The 21,879-nt window shown below is 39.0% G+C and overlaps 1 protein-coding gene across 3 annotated transcripts in view; it reads left to right on the plus strand.

Annotated features, from left to right (window-relative positions):
- Positions 1 to 21,879, plus strand: part of LOC150082880 (C-Maf-inducing protein-like) — a 451,841-nt gene that overhangs the window by 12,081 nt on the left and 417,881 nt on the right. The window contains exon 1 of one of the 3 annotated variants that reach the window (XM_090377645.1): positions 12,148 to 12,197. The exons of 1 other annotated variant lie outside the window; for it this stretch is intronic. In XM_090377645.1, the coding sequence (XP_090233771.1) occupies positions 12,186 to 12,197 (12 nt within the window). In that variant the 5' untranslated portion in view covers positions 12,148 to 12,185. Of the gene's footprint in view, positions 1 to 12,147; positions 12,198 to 12,501; positions 12,605 to 21,879 lie in introns of those variants that run through there. One more of the 3 variants, XM_090377646.1, reaches the window with a different exon arrangement.

The following is a 21,879-nucleotide window of genomic DNA, read 5'->3' on the forward strand; positions in this document are numbered from 1 at the left end:
TACATAACTTAATGGTTTTGCATCCGGACATCTGACCAACGAACGTTAACATAAGGGGATAACTAGGACGAGTCTTCTGTATCGGTCGCATCAAAGCAGGATAACGAAAACGTAGGATTTAAAATAATGTATTTATTTATTGTTACTGTTTTTAACTTTGAAATACCGAGAAATGAGTGAGCGCGACACACGCATTTTGTGATATTATTTATTCATTATTAAGTTATTGGGGGGGGGGGGGGCTAGGGAACGCAAAATTCATCTTGCCCACGACATAGGAATAGCAAGTTACCTGATGTGGAGGTAGCATTCTAAGGACAGAATTTAATATGCTATGTTCAAACTGTAGTCCAAGAAAATAAGTAGTTTCCTAATTTGTTAGATATACAGCATTACGAAATCTTTTAGATGCATTATAGATTTTCTTCAATTATGAGTTGAACTCTGTGCCGGTGTTGACACAGTTGATGTGGCCAACATTCTTTCAATATTTCTATTATGTGCTCAAATTACGTAGATATTTCTTTCTGGTTTGAACGTAATTATAGGAGATGAAAGGCAGGTAACATAACTTACTAAGAATGAAAGAACACTGTTCGCAGCGAATTAGAAATAATATACTTAATGGTAGTTAACAGTTTATTCACTTCCATGGAGCGACTACGAAGGTAGGGGGGTTGTGATTGGTCCAAGTCGGACGTCTGTGAGAGCTGTATAACTCAACAGTAACCATGATTGCGATACCATCGCGGGCTTGAGAGAAAGCTGCATTGTGGCAGTTGGATCCGTCTTGTATGTTTTGAAATAGCAGTGAACTACGTAGGATGATGGGGATTGAACTGTGGGGGTATTTGGCATAAAGTTGACCAGCTAGTTTTGAACGTGCCAATAACGTTTAGTATTATGATGCAAGGAAGCGGGCTTTTTTTTTTTTTGTGCGTCTGCAAAAAAAAATAATTATTCATGCCTTCCCCGCCACTATAAAGTGCTTATCCAATTCCGCTTTGAACTTAAACACTTTTTTTTTTCTCTCTCTCTCTCTCTCTCTCTCTCTCTCTTTCTCTCTGGTATGCAGTTCATTCCAGTGATCTACTCCATGCTTCCCAAAAGCAAACTTCATGAGACCCAGCCTTTTATTACTCCCTAAAATTGTGCCTCCCCCAGTTCTTTTCCCTTATACCTTTTGTCAGTTCTCCCCACCACTCCAAGATGTTAAGTTGCCATAGTTTGCAGTCGGCAATTTTTAAACCGTTCTTCATATGGACATAAATATGAATTACCACATGTTATCAATCCGGTTGCCCTTTTCTGAACCTTTCTAAGTGTTTTTTTTTTTCTTCCCCTTCAAATGTACCCTCCAGACCTGAACAATATTCTTGATTGCGGTCTCATCACCTTAATACGAAGAGATGACTTTCATTTTCTTTACGTGCGAAAATTATGGCACAATGCGCCATCCTGGCGGCCTGTTTATACATCGTGGAAAATTTCATGTCGAATTTTTATACATTCTGCCTTCTAAAGAATACTCAAATTACAAAGTTCGACGACCAACATATGTTAATAACATCCCATCCTGGAGCAAGATAGACGGAGATTGCGAGGCACATTGGCCCACCACACAACGCGAATTCTGCCTTTTACCCCCATAGGAGGGCGCTCTGTACGGGAATACATTGGGTGCGCTCAATTTGCACCACTAATTCCGCTTTTAGATGGAAAGGAAACATGCATAACTGTCATCCTCTCCGAGTCGGCTCTTGGCGAACTGAACTTGCTTTCGTAGGTGCTTGCTTTCATACAGAAACGCGAATGCGTTTTCTGTGTAAAATCTCATTTGGTAGATCTAGTTTGGAAAATGAATTTCTGCAATTGGAGATGATACTTACTGCTGGATAAACCATTACGTTTAAAATTTAGTATTATCTGAAAATATGCCAACTAAACGAACAACAAGAAAAGATTAAAGACTTGAATTCCGTGCAGCTGAGTTCAGCATGCAAGCCTTAAAAGAAATCAATTTAAACTGGGAAGTCTATTAGCTTCCATTATCTTAACAGAATATCCAGAATGTGTAATAATTTATTTTAAGCTAGTAGTGTTGTAAGTAGAGAATGTGTAGAGTTTCTGTATACTTTCGAACCTTGATGTTACCACACAGTATCGTGATCTGTGGTGAGTTGGAGCATTGCTTCAGGCGGCTCTTTTGTAGGGGTATCATTTAGCTCTTTCCAGAATTGTTGACATGCAGGTAATTGTCAACTTTAATTGACTGCTAGAAACTTTTCATAGTCCTAATGTTCGCATTTAATTCGAGGCGGCTCTACTGGTAGTTACACCGCACTCGTGGCCATCTGGTTAGCTGATTTTCGTATTGCCTGACGATTCCGAACAAGTCCTGCGTGATTGAATTCTTCAGCGTGACTAAACACATCAAGATTTAAATGTAAATGCGTTAAAGTGCATTTCCTTATGACAATAGAACTGAATTATAACAAAAATTTAGGTAACCTAACTTGTTGATAAAGTTAGATTAGTTTATCCCAACAGTATAAGTAACCCGACATTTTCTGAAACTTCATAAACTTGATTTAAAAAACAAAATGCAATTTATGCCCATGATTTATTTGATTACAATGTGCAAAAGTTCTCTCGATGGCCATATTGGATTTATAACTTAATTATGCTAATAATATTATGATGTGAAGTTTTATTTTTCGTCTGCACTTATTAGTAAACAACAACAAATGAAAAATGTCATACTAGCACATTTGATTGATCAGTCATTTAGAATTTAATGAAAATTAATTGCACGCACTAGCTACGACCTGCTGCATACAACTTGTTTTCAATCCCGTTAGCATTGAAGATGCGGCTAAAAAGAAACGAGAAATATTTTTTAAATCGTTTATTTTAAATACAACAATTTCAATGTTTACCCCCATTCAAATTACTCTCCAACCACGCCTACGCAGCTCTCCATTCGTGTTTTCCAGGATGTGAAACAGCAGCGGTAGTCCTCGGAAGATATTGCCTTTAATTGCTGCATTGTGTTCTTCTGAATGTCTGCTAAGTACTCAAATCGTTTTCCTTTGAGGTGGATTTTAATTTTCTGGAGCACAAAGTCGCACAGCGCCAGATTTGGAGAACAAAGCGGGTGCTCCAATGTTGTAATCTTGTTTTTCGTTAAAAACTCTCACTGCAAACCATTCGTGCGCACACCTTTCATGCCCAACCACTGTCAAAATTGTTCTTACTGTTTCTTTGTCAATGTGTAACTGTTCTGCGATTAGTCGAATGCTCATCCAACGGTCTTGGCGCTCGATTTGGCGAATTTTTCAATTTGTCTGTCGTTGAAGTTGGCGGTCTTCCTTTCTTCGTGTCGTCGTGGACATCTTCCCGTCCCTCTGAACCATTTTTGTCATTCGGGCACACGTGGCTGACTCAAGGTTTCATCATAGTACACTTTCTCTAACATCTCCAACATTTCTGCACCATTTTTACCAAGTTTCACTAAACAGTTAATAACAATCTTTTGCTCTGAATTATGATCACTCATTTTTCCTCCACACGGTTAAAACACTGATTCACTTAGAGGCGCAGTTCAATCAAAACTTAACCGACTGCGACGAAACAAACTGATCTGTATAGGGAAAAAATAAGCTTCAGCACATGAATGTTGACATGCTCAGTAGTAAGAAGATTGGTGCAACAGGAGTGGAAATATAGTCGCGTTATTACATGTGGACGGACGTGGTTAAGACATATACAAGGTACGGCTAAAATGAAACGAGAATCGTTGCTTACCAACGCCTCACTACTGCGCATAGTAGTAATAGTATCTTATGGGAGCCGCCTTACATAAGATACTATTACTACTATGCGCAGTAGTGAGGCGTTGGTAAGCAACGATTCTCGTTTCATTTTAGCCGTACCTTGTATATGTCTTAACTACGTCCGTCCGCATGTAATAACGCGACTATATTTCCACTCCTGTTGCACCGATCTTCATAATTTTATATTTGGTTCTTTTAGAACGATTCGTAGGGCCTGTCCAAATTTATATATAATCGAACGTATACGGCTCATTTTAATTGGAAGCACTGGATATTTTGTTTGTTGCCGTGCGCTGATTGGAGGAAGGAATGTGCAATGTAGCAGATGTGCAGAAAATAAGCTTTCTCAGCTGGTGCATAAGTCGTTCCTTTTTTTTTTTTTTTCTTTTATAAATCATGAATTATTACTATTTGCTAACGCGCCCGAAATGTAATGTACTTCGTATATTAACTAATCTTTTTTCCCCCCTCTCTTCTTCAAAGAAAGGTTAATCAGGTTCATTAAAAAAATAATAAATTCTACAACCAAAAATTACTGGGTCAACCGAAATGATGTGCGATACCGACATGCCCCCCTCCACCTTTTTATAGCAACTCTCTAATGAGAGCTTTTCTTGAAGTGATTCATTTGTCGGGATTAAAGTAAAAGGGAACAGAGGATCTACTGCTGTACAACGTGGCCTGAAATTGCACCACACAAAAACACTCCTCTCATTTTAAGTAGTAATAATGTTGGTGGTAGTCTGCTGATTTATGGGTTACCCATTTTCCAACTGATACGGAATCGCATCCAACGAGAAATTCACAAAGAAACAATGCATGAATAACTTTAGATAACACAGGATAATATACAAAATAATACTTACACAAAGCTATTTATCTCTTAAAAAGAACAAATATGAAAGTCCTGATCGATATGGAATGGCAAAAGACATCAGAAGTAAAAAAGCGTTACTCGCACCAAGAATTCGATCACTATTTTTGATACAATTATGTACCTATAAAACTGCTTATTCATTAAAAATTGAGCAAAAAGTTGTATACGGTTATACTATTAAAATGTAACAATGTTTTAATTAAAACGTAACTCTATAAATTCGCCAAAACGTTTGAACAGCCAAAAGATTTAGTTCACACACACTCGAATTAGTTTAAATCTTAGCTAGAAAAGCTAATTTTAATGATTTAAAGTACGCCATCAACACCGTAATCCACAAATTTTATGATCAGCCATTGTAGAAGGTAGATATACCTCTCCTGACAATATTTCATTATAACGACACGTAAATTACCCTAATATTCTGTTTGCGATACTCCTAACCTTATAATGACACCTTAAAAATAATTTCTAGAAATATTAAGTGCGACACCAAATAGCTCCAAGCTGGTTCAAAATAAAATCATTGTTGCCAAGTTCCGCTAGACCCCAACATCATTTAGTAAGTAGAGTACTGTATATGCCACTTTCACTTCTTCGTCTCTTCCCCCCCCCCCCCCCCAATAGTCTCTTTTCAAAACGCTCAGGAAAGGACGAAGCCGTACGGAAGGAAATTAAGACATCAATATGACTGAAACTTGGAGAAAACTTTAAATGCAACTCTAACTGTATTCAAGGTTATCTTGGATTGGAAGAGCCAGTTCATGATTTGCAAAGACACATAGTGGAGACTGCAAAAATAGGTCTCGCTTGGGGAAGCTGTGGTCAATTTTACTCTAATCACGTGGTGAAAACTTGGCTACCGAAGAACGCTTTGAACTTGGAAAACAATGCAAGACAAGATTGAAGAAATGTAATGTGGCCTAAAAAATTAGTAGCAATCAAGGACTGTCAGAATTTGCAAAGGCCATCTTTGCTTAGATGGTCTTGTAGTAGAGCTAACAGGGACTTCCAGCCATTTTATACACAAGGCATAATTTCCTTCTGTCTTGTCCGTACTTGCTGAAATTATGCGTATTGATGTCCAGACTCAGTTTTGTCTGGTAGAAACCCTTCATCCAAGTACAGCTTTATATTTCAAGAGTATGGAAAGGAGAAGAGATCTCTCGGGGAATAAGGGATACGCTAGCCGCATCTAGTCCAGATAATAGGGGAAATGAATTCATTTGCTAACATTTTTATAGTGAGTGTTAGACTCATTAATATTAAAACAGCAGAACGATGCAAGGAAGTAAAGCTCATGTAGGATCTGTTGCCAATTGCTTCCTCCTGTGGTGTGCGGATGCCTTGGGATTCCTAATAGTGTATAGCTCAGTTGTCCTAGGGAACGCTTAATGTTGATTCAGTGCGGTCCATCAAAATGCTCAATAGTTTACTAAACCTCACATATCGGCTTCCTAACTGATTATAGGATCGAGGAGTTTGTATGTATATTTCCTTGTGATAGCAAGATTGTGAACATAATGTAGGCGAAGTTTCAATCTCCATTGCATTGGAACACCTTTTAGGTGGAGCGCCTCCACATGGGAGTTTAGACTTCAAAATGACTTCCCCAACCTAATGCTGCAGCGAAACGGAAATAAAAGCATTATTAATGATCTTTATTATACAGTACAGTACAAGTGTATATGCAGATAACCATGACTATGCAAAATCTCTTTACGTCACTTGCCATGGTTAATAGCGGAAATTTTGCAGTGGTGTATTTGTAAATAAATTAACTTTCGATTATGCTCCGTACAGCCTTGTCCAGAAAGTTTTTACTTCATTGCAACTGTTTTATTGCAGCCGATTTTTGGGCCGTGCAATTCTTGTGCCATCGTGCGGGCCTCAATGTGCTCTCAGTGTCAGCGAATGTGTTACCACAGCCTATATTTGTGCTAGTGCTTTTTAAGCGAGTGATGTATTTGATTGTGCTTCTGGCCCCAAATTTGGTGTGTGATCCTAGCTGGAAAATAGCTAGAGATTTTTTTTTGCAGTGATGGTTGGACCATAGTTGTTGGTGTATTTGTAACAAGGGTGACAATAAATTTGTTCTCGATTCTTGAGGTGGGACTTTTTTTTTTTTTTTTTTTTTTTTGAAACAGAGGTTAGGGAAAATGTAGAATTTATTACCTTCACTATGGAAGTACTCCTTAAGCTACGTTTACATATAGCAGTTCAAGTGGCACACGTACGAACCTGTTTACTTTTATATACGTAAAGCAGTGTAACATTCCATTAGAACGAACTTCTCGAGGTTTCATGAATCATTTCATGAAACCTCGAAACGAATATTTCCGAAAATGATTTCAAAAGAATTATTTGTTCGAAGAAATTCTGTTGCACTTTTTTAATATATAGCAGTAGTAATTTTACTTACATATCGACTTTGAAACGTACGCTACAATACATTTGTTCAGAGGTTGTCATTTTGACAGCGTATTGTTACTTTTTTTTTTTAAATGTCCCCCCCCTCCACTCCCAAATTGATACGAAAATTCAAATTTAGCACATATCTAAAATATATGAATGAGAGAGAGGGGAAAAAAATTCTTTGTATTGAATTTTTCGTCAAACAATTTCATTCAAATGAGATTGACAGAGCACTAATAATAAAGAAAATCGTCGGTCAGGACCTTGAAATGTGTTCGTTAACCAAACTGTATTGGTTGGTTGTAATGATATTTTTCTATAAATGGTAAAATCACCAGATATGAAATATTCCCAATCCACACAAATTGTCACCCGAGTCCAAAAGTGGCTTTGATGTCCGGGTATGTGGCGAAAAGTTAAGAAATGGAAAAATTCAGATTTAATAAGCTATTATTAAATTTATATTTGTTTATAATGTTTTTTGTATATAATATGCAAAGAAGAAAAGATTCATTCTACCATCACATTTTAGAATGAATATGAAAGAAGGATCTTTGAAACGCACAAAACGTTGTAAAACAAATACTGTATAACGGAAAAGAGTTCTTCGTAACATATCATCACTTGAACCTGATAACAGGTCCAAGTGATGATATGTTACAATATACACGCTGTATTTTTGAGGAGTGTGCTTTAGTTCAGTTAATAAAGAATGGCTTTCTTATCTACAAAACGACTCAGATAACAATTGCCACGCTGTTTATCTCAAGTTTTTAAAAAGTTGACATTTTATATTTTCTTGAGAGAGAACGAACAATATTTAAAGGAAGGTTTCACAGTTTTTATTTATTTATTTTTATTTTTCCTGAAGTTGTTCTTGTTACATTTTTCTTTTCTTCTAGATTTGTTCATCTGCATTACAATTAAACTGCGCGCGGAGGGATCGTATTTGGCACTAAACCAGCATTTTTGTTACCTAGTGACAACTCATCCTTGTAGACCAATTCGTTTGAGTACTGTAGCGTTTTCAGTTAGACTGAAGTGTAGAGAATATATACACCAGGATTTTGTTTCCGCTTTGATCATTAGCTGGAAAAAAATTGCTAACATTCTTTTCCCTGAGGGCTACGTGTGCACGGAAAGTTCTACCGAAGAAACACATTCCGGTTTATTGTTATGAATAAATATTTTACCAGTGTTTGTTGTTAATAACGTGTCCGGCTTCCAACTTGACCTAAGATGTCAGTATGCCGTGGAACCAATAACAACCTCAATATGTTTTAAGGGGAAGTCCTTAAAATGGGGATCATTACGTGGAAGGATGCACATAATGGTAAACTGCATCCGTTATCAACCCACTGCAGGATGAAAGCCTCCTCAATGATTCATGTTGAGGGAAATGAACCATCAAGCCGCCGTAGCAGAGTGGTCAGACGCGCGGTGCATAAATACACGTGCCCGTGACTGCTGAATACGGTACTGTTTCTTGTATTCTTGTCTATCTTGTGAACTCCTCTGACCGTTTGGTCGTCCCGGAGTATAAATAGAATTTTTTTTTTTTTTTTTTTTTTTTTTTTTAAATCTGCCACGCTGGTCCGGTGTAGGTTGGCAGATCGACTGTATTTAGCAGTCAGGGCTTGAACCCCGGTCTATCCAAGGAGCGTGTGCTATTGCGCTCCTTACCACTCAGCCATGGAGGCCGCTCAGGATGCATATGCCCTGAACCAATTAAGTGACCTTGTCTGTCTGTCCAGAACTTAACCAGCATAATGTATGTATATATATTTTCAATATATGTTAAATATCAACATTGGTTGCGATAAATCGCGAGTATCTATATATGGTTTTCAGTTGTTTTTTTTTTTCCCATCCCTACTGCCAACCAGCTCCAGTTAACATCTTCAGTATACCAGGGTTAGATCCCTGCAGGGGATTAAATCCGATTAAACGGCAATGGATTTAACCGTGAAGTCTCTGAAGGGAATACAAAGGTGAGGTTCTTTCATTCATCTGGGAGTTACAGTACGGGCAGATATGAAGTCTTCAGAACAGCGTTGTTTGTTTGTTTGTTTTTTTTGTTTTTAGGAGCATTAGCAACTAAGGCCATATTGCTCCGGAATATGCGGTGGTCATTCCCTGACCTTTCCGCATCCTCCGTATTTGGTGGTGACGGGTTCGAACCCCGGTCTAATCAAGAAGCGTGTGCTACGCACTGCTGCTCCTTCTCACCTGGCTACGGAGGCGCCTCCAGAACAGCGTAAACAGGCAGCCAGGAAAGTCCATGGTGTCCTATCGATGATTTATCGAACGCTGTCCTGTAGAGTTAGGGGGTCATAATCCCACTGTATGAGGCAGTTGTAAGACCACGTTTGGAATACTGTGTTCAAGTATGGAGACCTCATCTGAAAAAAGACACTTGAGCTTCTTGACAGGGTCAAAAGACAAGCAACTGGAATGGTGCGATCGGCAGGACGACCTGCCGATCGAGGAAGGACTCCGATTATGTGGGCTACAGAGCTTGGCAACTAGATCGAGGTTTATAAGGATCTGAGAGGGATTAGTAAAATGAATGAAGGTGGAATTCTCACTGTTATAAAGAATTTCAGAACTAGGGGTCATAGATTCAAATTACAGGGCTTGAAGTTAGATTGGATTTAGCCAACGAGTCGTTGACTGCTGGAACAAGTTGCCCTCGCAGGCAGTTGAGGCTGACAGTTTGAATAAATTCAAAGGTCACTGGATAGTTACCTGTGGGAGGAGGGAAGCGTATAAATTTTCTTATCTACTTGGTTGTTTTTTTTTTGTTTTTTTTTAGCCAGTGCAGCAAAAGTCTGGCTTCCTTGCACTATATGCGAATACTGTTACTACTATCTTTCTCACTTGCAGTACGATTTTATTACCAGTCCTCAAAGAAAAATAACTAAAGGAAGAATCACTTTGGTTATCCTTTTATAAACCTTGAGGGCAGCATTAAACCATAAGAATCTATCCCTGTCATGCTGAAGATGTCGACTGGTGCAGGTTGGAAATGGATGGCAAAAAATGATCTATATCGATCATATGATGATTGAAACCATATGTACTAGCGATATATCGCAGCCGTTATGTTTATATTTAATATATATATCAGTTTTCTTTTTTTTTTCTTCCTCTTGCTTCAACGTTACAGCAATTGTTAATTACATATTAATTGTAAGTATGTTAATGTTACCTACCAACAAAACCACTTAATTATTGCTTCAGAGTGGCGCACTCTAACTATGATGAAAGTGTTAATCACAAGTTTGAATGCGTAAGGGATCTTTAGGGTCGGATTCCATATTCAGTGATCGCCTAGAGGCCCTTACAGTGTATGTAATTCATGAAAGAATGCCACTTTTTTTTCTTTTAATAAGGAATTTCTGTAAGACTTACACTTACTAAGACTTACTTTAAGACATTGAAATTAAGACTTACTCAAAGTTAACAAGTAGGAATTTAAGGGCAAAATTTGCCCAAATTATTTTTGTGCAGCGCTCTTTAAAGCCTTTGTTCAGCCTGAAACGTTACTCAAATAATAAATGAATGATATATATATATATATATATATATATATATTTTTTTTTTTTTTTTTTCTCGCACAAAGGAAAGTTTCCTACCTAATAGTTGGAAGCAGTTTCTGAGTAATGAACAAAAATTTAAAACAGTACTTATTGATAGCTACCAATCAGTTTTGGTAGTATTCTTTTTTGTTTGTGTTTAATGAATACAAGTAGCAGGGGTGTGTGCACACCCACCTACCCTTCATTAAGATAAAAACATAGATTAAAATATGGGAATCTGACAAAGCACGCACAGACTGGCGAAGGGAACGAAGGGGTGCTCTTACGAAGAAAGGTTAGTCTGAAAATTACAGCGTCTGGAGATTAGGCACCTGCGAGGTGATCCGATTGAGATTTGGAACAGCAAATGAGGAAATATTCAATCGAACTGTGATTTTTGAAGCTTATAGTTTTGCCATCCAGACTATTGATTATTAGTGGAGTTCCCCCCCCCCCTGCTGGCTCCCTGGTATGAGCAACCCGATGAGCGGGATTGCTGGCACTCACTGGTATTGCACTACCTCCAGTGGGTGCGGGATTTCATGCGCGAATTGCGCTACAGTAAAATCAGAGCCAGGTAATTCAACGTACTTTTCCAGGCCTGCTTTGTAAAGACCTACATATTCATAAGTTCTCAAGGTAGAGTTAGGCTTTATGCCTGGGAGCTACCCTAATTAAAGAACACACACACGAGTGTTTAATGATATGTACAGAGCATCTAATTATATGTAAATATATATTGTATATAAATCATGTATATACTTTGATGTACATAATCTTGAGACTGTATATTGTGTGTAATTAATAAATGAAAGAAAAAAAAGTGATTGAGGTGTATAAGGGCTTGAATGGATTGAGCAGGCGCAATGCTGATGGGATTCTTGCTCAGATTACAAACCTGAGGGGGCATATATGCTAAATGGAATTAAGGGATCCTTTACTTTAATATTAGTGAAAGTGCTAACGAGTAGCTCAGATTCTGAACCTGCCCTCAACCTTCTCCAAAGAGTATTTGTAATATTTGCTATGAAGTCTGAAATCAAAGGAGACAGCCCTATATATTAAAGAAATTCGTCTTGCAATCCATCCTAAATACTTAGATGTTGAAATTCAGTGGCCACACAACCCACCAAAAAAGTCTTTTCTGGTTCGCGATAAATAAAATATCGTTTACAGTAACTTATGCATATTCTTGTGTATACTCAGTCAGCCTCTTCCCGTGCTTCAACTGTGGTCCTGTTATACAGTTTTGGCCCTATTCCGGAAATTTTTGGCACCTGCGATTGTTAGATATTGGCAGTAGCTTATACATGTACAGTCTCAGAGATATGGTATTCCCGTTGAAGAAGAGAACAAAAATTTATCAAGTGTTCATGTTTGCGTGTTTCAGTTTTTTTCTTATTTTTGTGAAAGTCTCCATCACGAATATTTTTATGATGATGCAAGCTTCAATGTTACAGCAATTGTTAATTACATATGACAGTAATTGTAAGTATGTTAATGTTACAACATATTGATGGCATGAACTTGACGAGTGTAGTGTGGTATGACGTGACATCAGTTTTACGTGTAGTGGTCTGAACGAAGCTTCTGTTATATAAACACATTTAACACACGGAAGGGAAGCCTGATAGAAAGACTGACGCAAGCAGTCAGAATCCTACGCGTGGGACTTCAAATAGCTTTAAACACCATTTAGATATCACTACATGGTCTTTCGCTTTTAGTGTCAAGTGCATTAGGCCATCCCTTACGTAGGAATACGAGGTTATGACAAGAAGACACTGGCTGAAAGCCAAACGTCACCAAGGAATTAAGATTATTGGGACTAGAGAAGGATGATCAGATAATACTTTTTGATCAACTGCTTTTAAAGTCTACAGTAGGAGGAAATTGTAGGTCGATTCTTTCTATTTAAATAAACCTTAACATTTTAGTAATTTAAAATAATTTTATCTACTAAAATTTGTGTAGCTTTAGTAGCGCGATTCGGTAATTAGTGCTGTTTTCATTTTCGCACCAAAACAAACCAAAAAAGGGGAAGAAAAATCCGAAATTCCCTGTTGGCAACTCGTAACTGAGCATTGGAAGTTTGATGCATTAGCTAATTGGCAACGTCATAATCACCAGACTAATTTCTTTAATTGGGATTTCCTTAAGTTAGTGCATGTATTTCTTTCATCAAGGCTATTTTAAACATCCATGACTACTGTGGAGAATAGTAACAAGATGAGGTGTCTTTTTGTATTTTTGTCATTTTTCAATGAAAAAACTTCCACTACACTTCTATCTGTCCACCAGATTTTTCATGCCCAACTCGTAGTCTACATTTCGTTATGCGTATGGAATTGACGCCCTGCCAGATCAATTTGAGTCTTCCAAAAACATGAAAATGTCAGTCGAAAGCCCTGACTGTACGGAGCATGTGCAATAACTTCCCAGTGCAAATTTCTGGATAGTTGCCATAAGGTGAGCCGTGTGTGGTCCCACGTTATCATGTAACAAAATGACAGTCATTTAGAGATCCGGCTTTCTCGTCTTTGATGTCGCGTCGCAGATCACTTTTAAGGATTTGTGAGTAATTTTGGGAATTGACAGTTTCACACATGAAATGGCACAGCAGGCCCCTATGATTCTAATAAAAAAAAAGCGTGAACATGGACTTTCCACTAGTCTATTGCCTTGGATGTGTTGAATTTCTTTGGCTGTTGTGATCACTGATATTTCCACTGCATGCTGGGTCGTTTGCTCTCTAGTTCGCAGTGCTTGCACCATCTTGCATCAAAGAGGTCATTTCTTTACTCTGGTGCTGTAGACACGATCCCACGTTTCTGTTCATCCTTGTGACACAGGAATCTACTGCAAGCTTTCATGTTGATGTGGGTATGCCCATTAATGTCCAGCTCCCTCCACAACTGTCATATCTAGATCCGCTAAGACAGATTCTTTTTTGTTCCAGCTTTGAGCCTCTCCTGGGTTGAGGATCATTCTTCAGAGTTTTTCTTCGTGGTAGCATAACACTGTTGCGCAAGTTTGGGCACTCCTGTCATTGTAAACGCCATATCTCTGCTGCTGCAATTTCAGGAGAGCAAATCTGCTTTGTTCATTAAAGCATTGATGGCATCTAATTTAAATTTAGACAATTATTCTCGTTTTCATTTGACTCGCCGTCATAGAAAGATCGACTTTTCTTGTTTTTTTTTTTTTTTAAACAAGTATCTTTATCTATAAGCTGGCCATAGAATTTTAATTTATTATAAAGACTACATCAAGTAGGTACATAGTCTTAATTAAACGTAATCTAAATCAGGCAGGTAATTAATGAAATTTTTGGCATTGGTGTTTTCCATACTAGATTTATTTCTGTGCATCGCTATCGACCATTGACTGGCCCCTTATCTGTAATATACGATATGCTTGTATTACTTCAATTTTAATTTATTTTTATTAGTATTGTTGTTACTTGTTTTACCTTTTTGCTTGAACTACATTTTTACTCGGTGCGAGTTTCCAGCACTGTGTAACGTTAGCTAGCTTGTACGAGGACGAATCGTAAAAGTCCTAACAATATTTGTTAATTTGACGTATTGTATTTTATAATATACACTTCAGAATATACAAATGAAAAATGATTAAGCTTAATGCCTCCGTCGAAAAATGATCATATGTGTAATGCAGGGAGTCGTGACATATCGTAAATGGTTCTGTATGAAATTTGCATATCTAGTGTTTCTGATTGTCACTCTCCTATTGATTTTAGCAGCGTTGTTTTCTGGAATTGTTGACTTTCTCAGTTGTCCGACTCTTTCCGTATCGTTTGACATCGGTCTATCCATTTTTAAGCTGTTTGTACCACCAATTTATCATCTGTCATGACAAGCATTTTATCCCTTATACAGGAGACATTCTTCGATAAATGTTTTTGGGTGCGATATCGAGACAAAAAAAAAAGTTCATAGTAATTTGATGTTTATCGTGGACACGGACAGGAGGGATGCCACGTTGAAGGATGACACAGCCAATGCGGTATCACGGAAGGTGGGGAAGAGAGAAAGAATACAACGTTAAGGGTTTATCTTTCATTTTCATATTTTGCCAAAAAAGTCTAATAAAGAAAAAGACTACACAGTCGGCAAATTCGCCCTCTTACCTACCTAAAGTTATTGTTTTCCTTGGTTTTTACAACTTTCCACTCCATTGCTGCAAATTTTCTTAATACAGGATACTCTTTAATTGCTCTAGTCTGAAGATAGAAGATTATTGTAGACAAATAATACTAATTTTTGTTTTAATATTAGCACTTAACTCGCCTATTTTGTTTTATTTACATCTATATTTTGCAGCTATAGGAGGTGTACCCAAGTTTTGGTCTCCTAATTTATATTTTCAAATGTTAACGTTAATGAATGTGAATGTATCGCGTGTATAACATTGTTTGCTTTAAGGTGCCTCCCATAAGATGTAGCACTATGCATATAGTGCTGCTATCTTGTGGAAGACAGTTGTTGGCAGTGTTTCAAGTGGAAGCGAGTGAGACGTACTAAAGCTGATGTAATTTTCCTTCCAAGATAGCATGTTATCAGATTGTTATCTAACCCGGGAAAGTCCTGTAGATATTCACCAGGAAGTATCATGAAGGTGCAGCATCCCGCATAAGCATCACTTGGCACGCACCTGTGTTGAAAGGATTGTCTGATCCTGGTGCAGAATTATGTGCACAATCCACAAATATGCCAGTGACGTTTCAGATTCATCCAATATGTACTCCATAAGTTTTGCTTCACACAGCAGCATTATCCTTGGAATGAGTGGTTTGCATTCTTTTGTTTGACACCTTCATTCTCAGAGGATTTCATTTGTGGAAGTTTTGCACTAAACTCGGTCATATTTTTCACCTTCGTTAGCCCTTCAGGATACAAACTTCCAACAATTTTTTTCCAGTGAATATTGATGGGGAGAGTCTTATCCGATTTTAAACCTGATTTCAACACGTAACATGCTACTCTGGCAAGTAAAATGCCATTTTTTAATTGTCACTCACACTTCAGTATTCCCAAAGACTCATTTAAATTTTAGGATCACCTATTTTTCCTGAGATGTGGAAAACGTTGCTCCAAGACCAGTACTTGAGACCATAAGGTTACTAGTTCCTCTGATAGTTTGGATTACCTCCAAAGGATTAGAGAAATTTAGCCTCCCTAGATGTACCTTCAAATTCCGACATTATCTTAATTTGGGGTTAGTTTGGAATGACCAATTAACCTTCGGACCGCATCCTCTACTGCTAAGAGAGGATGCGGTCCATAACCCTAGGGGATTATGGAGAAGCAAACAGGAACTCATGGTAGGGTTTACATCCTTTACTCATCAGGCAATGCATTGTTAGATTTATAGGCTTATGTGGCTTTGTGACATGAGCCTATGCATCCTAGACCAAGTGTAAAAGGTTAGAATATTGGATTTTTTTTTCCCACTGTCTAAATTTCTCCCTAGGAAGGCTGGTCACCATTTTTGAAGTATTCTGTAAAGTTTCATTTAATGGAGGTGTGGAGAAAATCTTCTTCCCCCCCCCCAACCCAGCAGATTTTATTCACAAGGCCAATATCCTCACGTTGGCAAAGCTGATCTTTCATTAGATAGAGCAGTTTTCCAAAGTTGATTTCGCACTGTCCTCCCAAAATGCTTCGCCAAATTTTGACGTCATTAGTCGCATTATCATATGTGCATGAAGCGCCTGTTGTCTTCACATTGTCCGTCCATCCATATACAATATCTCTGCTCCTAATGGATGGGTTTCATGAAATTTCATATTTGGCTAGATTAGAAAAATTTATTGAACCATCCAAAATTTCATTAAAGTCCACCAGTCTGCGTGTAATAACACTGCTTCCGTTGGGTGGATTTGGATAAAATTTTATATTTAGCTCTCTTAGACGTATTCAGACATCCAAAAGTTGATATCAAATTAAATAGAAATCTGGCCGTTATTATTTCTTTCTTTGTCCGTCCGTCTGCATGCAATAATTCACCTCTCAGTAGATGATTTTCAGGAAGTTTAATATTCGTTAATTATTACTCTTATTTTATTTTTGTAGTTGTGCGCTGATTGGAACAATGAATCGACAATATGACGAATGCGCAGAAACAATGTTCTTGGTTTGCACATAATTGTTTGGCTTTTTACTGTAATTTTTTTTTTTTTTGTTAATGCATATGAAATGTGACTGACTTGTTTATTTTTTACACTATTGTCATGTTTACGGGACATGAGACCCTTAAATCTACACTACAACACAGACATAGAAGGGTTTCTCCTCAACATAGAGGTCCTTCTTTGGTGGAGCCGCCAGCAACAATGGGTCCCCTGAAGCGCCCTTACTGATAACTTTAATGTCAGATCACGATAAACCGATGCCCATTAATAAATTTGCTGATGTTTTAGACCAAACACCATGGTTAGAGATTGTAATAGTGGAAACCGCTGGTCTAGTTCCTTCTTTTTCATATACCTGCTGTTTTGAAATCGATTATTTAAATCTTACTTCCTTGCCTTGAGGCTTCAAGGCCATTCCCTGCTCCAACGATCTGTGCATTCAATATATGGGTACTATTCCCTTCATGCACACGAGATCAGGTTTTCATATTCCTTCTGAAGTAAATCTGGGCTCCACAAGAGTCCTCCAACCCCTCTGAATTACCGGTTGTTAACAAGAGCCACCACAGCATCATACCTCTTTTATCCTCATGTCATGGGACCTATGACACCGGAGTGCAACATGAGCAAGTGATTCTGATGCATCGCAGCCTCCCCTACACTTCCGATCCGAAGATCGCCCTCTAGATGTCCTGAAGAGAGTAGGAAGAGCATTTATACCCTCTCTGGGACATCTAGAGTGGGTAGGTAGAGCATTTATACTGGTCCTGAGCAGCTCGATATAATCGTGGCCAGTCAGGAACCGGGTCCCATCCCTGACCCACTGATGCTGGGCAGAAACGAAGGAAGACTCCTGCAGAGCTCGACCATCAACAGAAATGTATAGTAAAGCTTTCCATCTTTTAATCACCGACTGTTTGTTATTCACCAAAGAGTTTCCATCATAATGGAGCTTCAATACACTTCTCTTCTCTCTCTTACAAATAATGGTCTTTATGCAAGTCTAACTATTAGGTGGGATCTTGAAGAAGCAAGCTTATCCATTCGTTTGCCTTTCGAAATTGGAATGCTCCACCTGTATGTCGGGGTGCCAAGACCTCCATCATTAATAGATGCATACAGATAAGCATTTTGAATATCCTTTGGAGATTCAACCATAATTTAACCGCCCTAATTTGTTTATCGAGGGAGTTGTCTCCCAGCAGTTGTACATCCTAGCACCAATGTATGATAAAATATAGGAATGAAATAATAATGTTTTAAGATGAATAATCTCTGCTGGGGTCTTAAGGAGGCTTTTTTGAGCCAACTCAACTCTACCTCCAAATCTATATTTATTTTTGATTTGCCAGACAGGGAAAATTCTACCCTAAGGTATGTCCACTTTTCATCAGGCTTCTTTGCTGGTAATGGATCATTCCCCAGTAGAAACCTGCAGGAATCTATCTTAACTTTCTTCTGTTTACCAGATGCTACCAATGACACTGTCCATAATTTGTTCAGATTAATTTCTAAACCTCTTTCTTAAAGGATTGAGCTTTGTCCAGTAAATTTTGTAGACCTTTAGTGCCAGCCACCAGTATAAGGTCATCGGCAAAGGCCGTTGCGTTCGCTATTTCGCCTTCTAACCTAAAGCCTATATGCTTTGGTAGTTCATCCAGCAGGAGATCCATTACCATATTAAATAGCAAGGGGGAGAGAGGATCCCCTGCCGTACTCCGCTGGTGGGTGCCATGCAATGACCTCTGAACCTCAGTGCTGGTCGCACTCTTATGTAAGTTACATAAATACCGTAAAAAGGTATATGGGATACCATGTCTGAAGGCAGCCTCGATAATTGCTGAATGATTTACGGAGTCGAATGCCTTCAGGAGATCCAGGCTTGCAATATGAAGATGTTTGAGCTTCGAGCGTGCTTCTTCCAATAAAGATTAAAGAAGAAACACGCTCTTAGCTGTCCCATCTACAGGGACAAAGGCTCTTTGTCTACTCTATCTTAATAACATTATTTTTCCTTTTGGCAAAGATCTTGATATGTTTTTAAAAGAACTGATGACACTATTATAGGCCGAAAATCGGCTGGAGAATCAGGATCTTTCTTCTTAGGAATGAATATAGATACCGCTTCATAAAATGATTTAGGTAATCTGTCTGCATATAACAATATGAAATAAATCCCTGAGAATCACTATTGGGATATTCCTCAAGAGCAATGGGGTAAGATTGTGTGGACCAGGAGCTGTTTTAATTGCAGGAAAACTACTCTTGATTTCATCAAATGTCATCGGTTTATACAATTCCTCCGCAATTATCCTGTCCGGTACGTCAATTGAATCGTAGCGGAACATTGCGTGAGAGCCGCTTCGAGGTTCTTTTTTAGGGCAGAATAAATCTTTCCAGTAAGTGAAGAAATGATCGTGTTATATTTTCCATTCTCCTATTTCAATGTCATCAAGTACTTGGATGGCACAACGTCGCCGATTCTTATAGTATAAGGTCTGAATCCTTTCATATTCTTGTTTTCTTTTCTTGCTCAAGCGATCTTTATTTCCAATACGTTTTTCCTGTCTCCTCTAGGCGGCCTTCTGATGGTAACATCCGCTCCTACCAAAATGGTTTTAATGTACTTACTAAACTCTTAGAAGTTTAGTCTATAATTCAAAACTTCAGATAGCTCTTCAGAAGTCGATTGTATTTAATTACCGGTTAATTATTGCAGGAATTCAATTGATGGTCTTTGAGATTGCAAAAGGAGGAAAGATCCTAGATTTGGACTTTGGAAGCACCACACGAGGGTCGTCCCCAGGGTCCAGTCTGGAGCCGGGATCCATCAGATTCTCGACTTCTTCCAGTCCCCGGAGCTTCATCCCTGGTGGCACTAGATGCAGTGTACAGACCCCTGTACAAGTGTACCTCAGCTGGTCAAGGTTGTTTGTCAGATTTAAGGGGAAAGGAAGAAGCAAAAGATGGAGAATAAGCACTTCCGTATCTTTCTGCCGAAGGTTTTGCACTAACGCAGCATACGTGGCGTTCTTGCGTCTCCCCTTGATGGCCTCGATAGATCGATGAGGGAACCCGGGCTGGAGAAGATGGTTGATATTCTTGTCTCTATAATTCTGTAGTTCAACCTCTGCGTGTGCGAGCATCTATGCCTCTTCTTCCGACCATCGGGCGTGGAGTCTCTTTACCTCGATCTGTTGGTTGGCTTCCATTGGATGACTTTGCTTGACGTGAAGTCCCATTCCGGATTTGGTGGTAAAGGTCCGTGGACAATACTGACACAGGAAAGGCGGTCCAGCGGCCCAGCAGCAGCTGGTTGCTGGTCTCCAACCTCCCTTCTAGAGGACTGCGCTGCAACATAGGGGGGGGGCTGCTGGATTGCCACCGGCATGTGGGCGACGATCAACCTCTACTTTTATTCTTGTAACTAGATCCAAGAAAACCCAGTGGGGTAGTTGGCCCTGTTGGGAGAAATAGCGTGTACTACTTTCACCAGGCGAACCTGCCCACACCACGAGGAAGTAGGGTACTCCGCACTTGTGGCAGATGTTAGAGCCACTTCGTGGGCCCATTAACTTGTTTGTATATATTCCCGTGCTGGACACATTTTCGCTGTAAGCTAATAACCGATGTTGTGATTTCAGTTGGCCTTGGTTAAGATTGCCCTTAATACCGGACGTTTCTCTTACTCATGCCCTTGTGTATAGGTTTTTCGCTCAAAACAGGGCGGTGGGGGGGGGGGGGGAGTTACGTAACATTACATTTACCATCAACTTAAAGAAGCAACAAGTTAGCTGTGATATACGCAGTGCGTTATCAAATATATATTAATTTATATAAAAAAAAACCGAAAGCAACGACTTGTGCATCAACCAAAGGCATTTCGTTTCTGTGCATCCACCAAACTTCCCGTTCATTCATTCAATCAGTGTATGACGAAAAACATAATATTCAGTATACAGTTAGCCTTATGTGATATATATGAAAAAAAATAATAATAAATTGGTCCGATTTTAATGAAATATGGAATTACCCAGTGGAAGTAAATAAATTTTCTGTTTATACTCCAGGACGACCAAACGGTCAGAGGGGTTCGCAAGATTGAATACAAGAAACAGCACCGTATTCAGCAGTCACGGGCTTGAACCCCGGTCACACTCAAGGCACGTGTACTTATGCACCCACGCGCCTGACCACTAGGCTACGGCGGCCTTACATGCGGACGGACAAAAAAATAATTGCCGGATTTCTGGTGACTTGACTTTGAAATTTGGGATGGTTCGACAACAGATTTATCCAAAACAGAAAATTTTATGAAGATCGATCCATTAGGAGTCCAGTTATTATATGCGGACGGACAATCATGGTGAAGACAATATGATATCACGCCTTTTTTTTTTTTTGTAGTTGTTGGCGCATCGGCTTCTGTGGCCATAGTGCACCTCCCAAGGTTTTTGCAGTACTTTTGATCCAAGCCCGAGGCGGGATTTGAACCCGCGACCTTTGGGTTGCCAGGCAGGCACTTTACCCACCCACCCGGCTAGCCCGGTCGGCCTATCACGCCTTAAAAGTAGGTTGTCGAATAATTAAAAAAATAATAATAATTTGGATTATACACCAGATTATGGGTGCACCTCTGGAGCAAGTGGCTTCTTTTGGTTGAATCCGTCCCGAATTTGGTCATGCCTGCAACGCGGTGACAAGGTGTACCCATAATCTGGAGTTCAGTCAAATTTTGGGTAGTATGTGGAATTATTTTTGGCATGTGCATAGTGTGTGAGGCATCAAAAGTTTTGAAAATACTGGGACAGTGGTAACCTTCGTGAAATTCTGTTCGTCCCGTCATTTAACTTACGGAACACTACGAAGTGGAGACTCTCCAACCTTTCTATCTAGGTGGAACCCACCTATGGTATCACCACGTGCTTCCATGTAGCATGCTTGATGTCTTCATCCAGCTTCGTGTTTATTGTGATTAGATGTGTAAGGATAGAACGCACCGCACAATTCTTGTAC

This window comes from Mastigoproctus giganteus, chromosome 7 (genome assembly GCF_048544385.1).
Source record: "Mastigoproctus giganteus isolate SK-2022 chromosome 7, ASM4854438v1, whole genome shotgun sequence".
Classification (NCBI taxonomy): Eukaryota; Metazoa; Arthropoda; class Arachnida; order Uropygi; family Thelyphonidae; genus Mastigoproctus; species Mastigoproctus giganteus.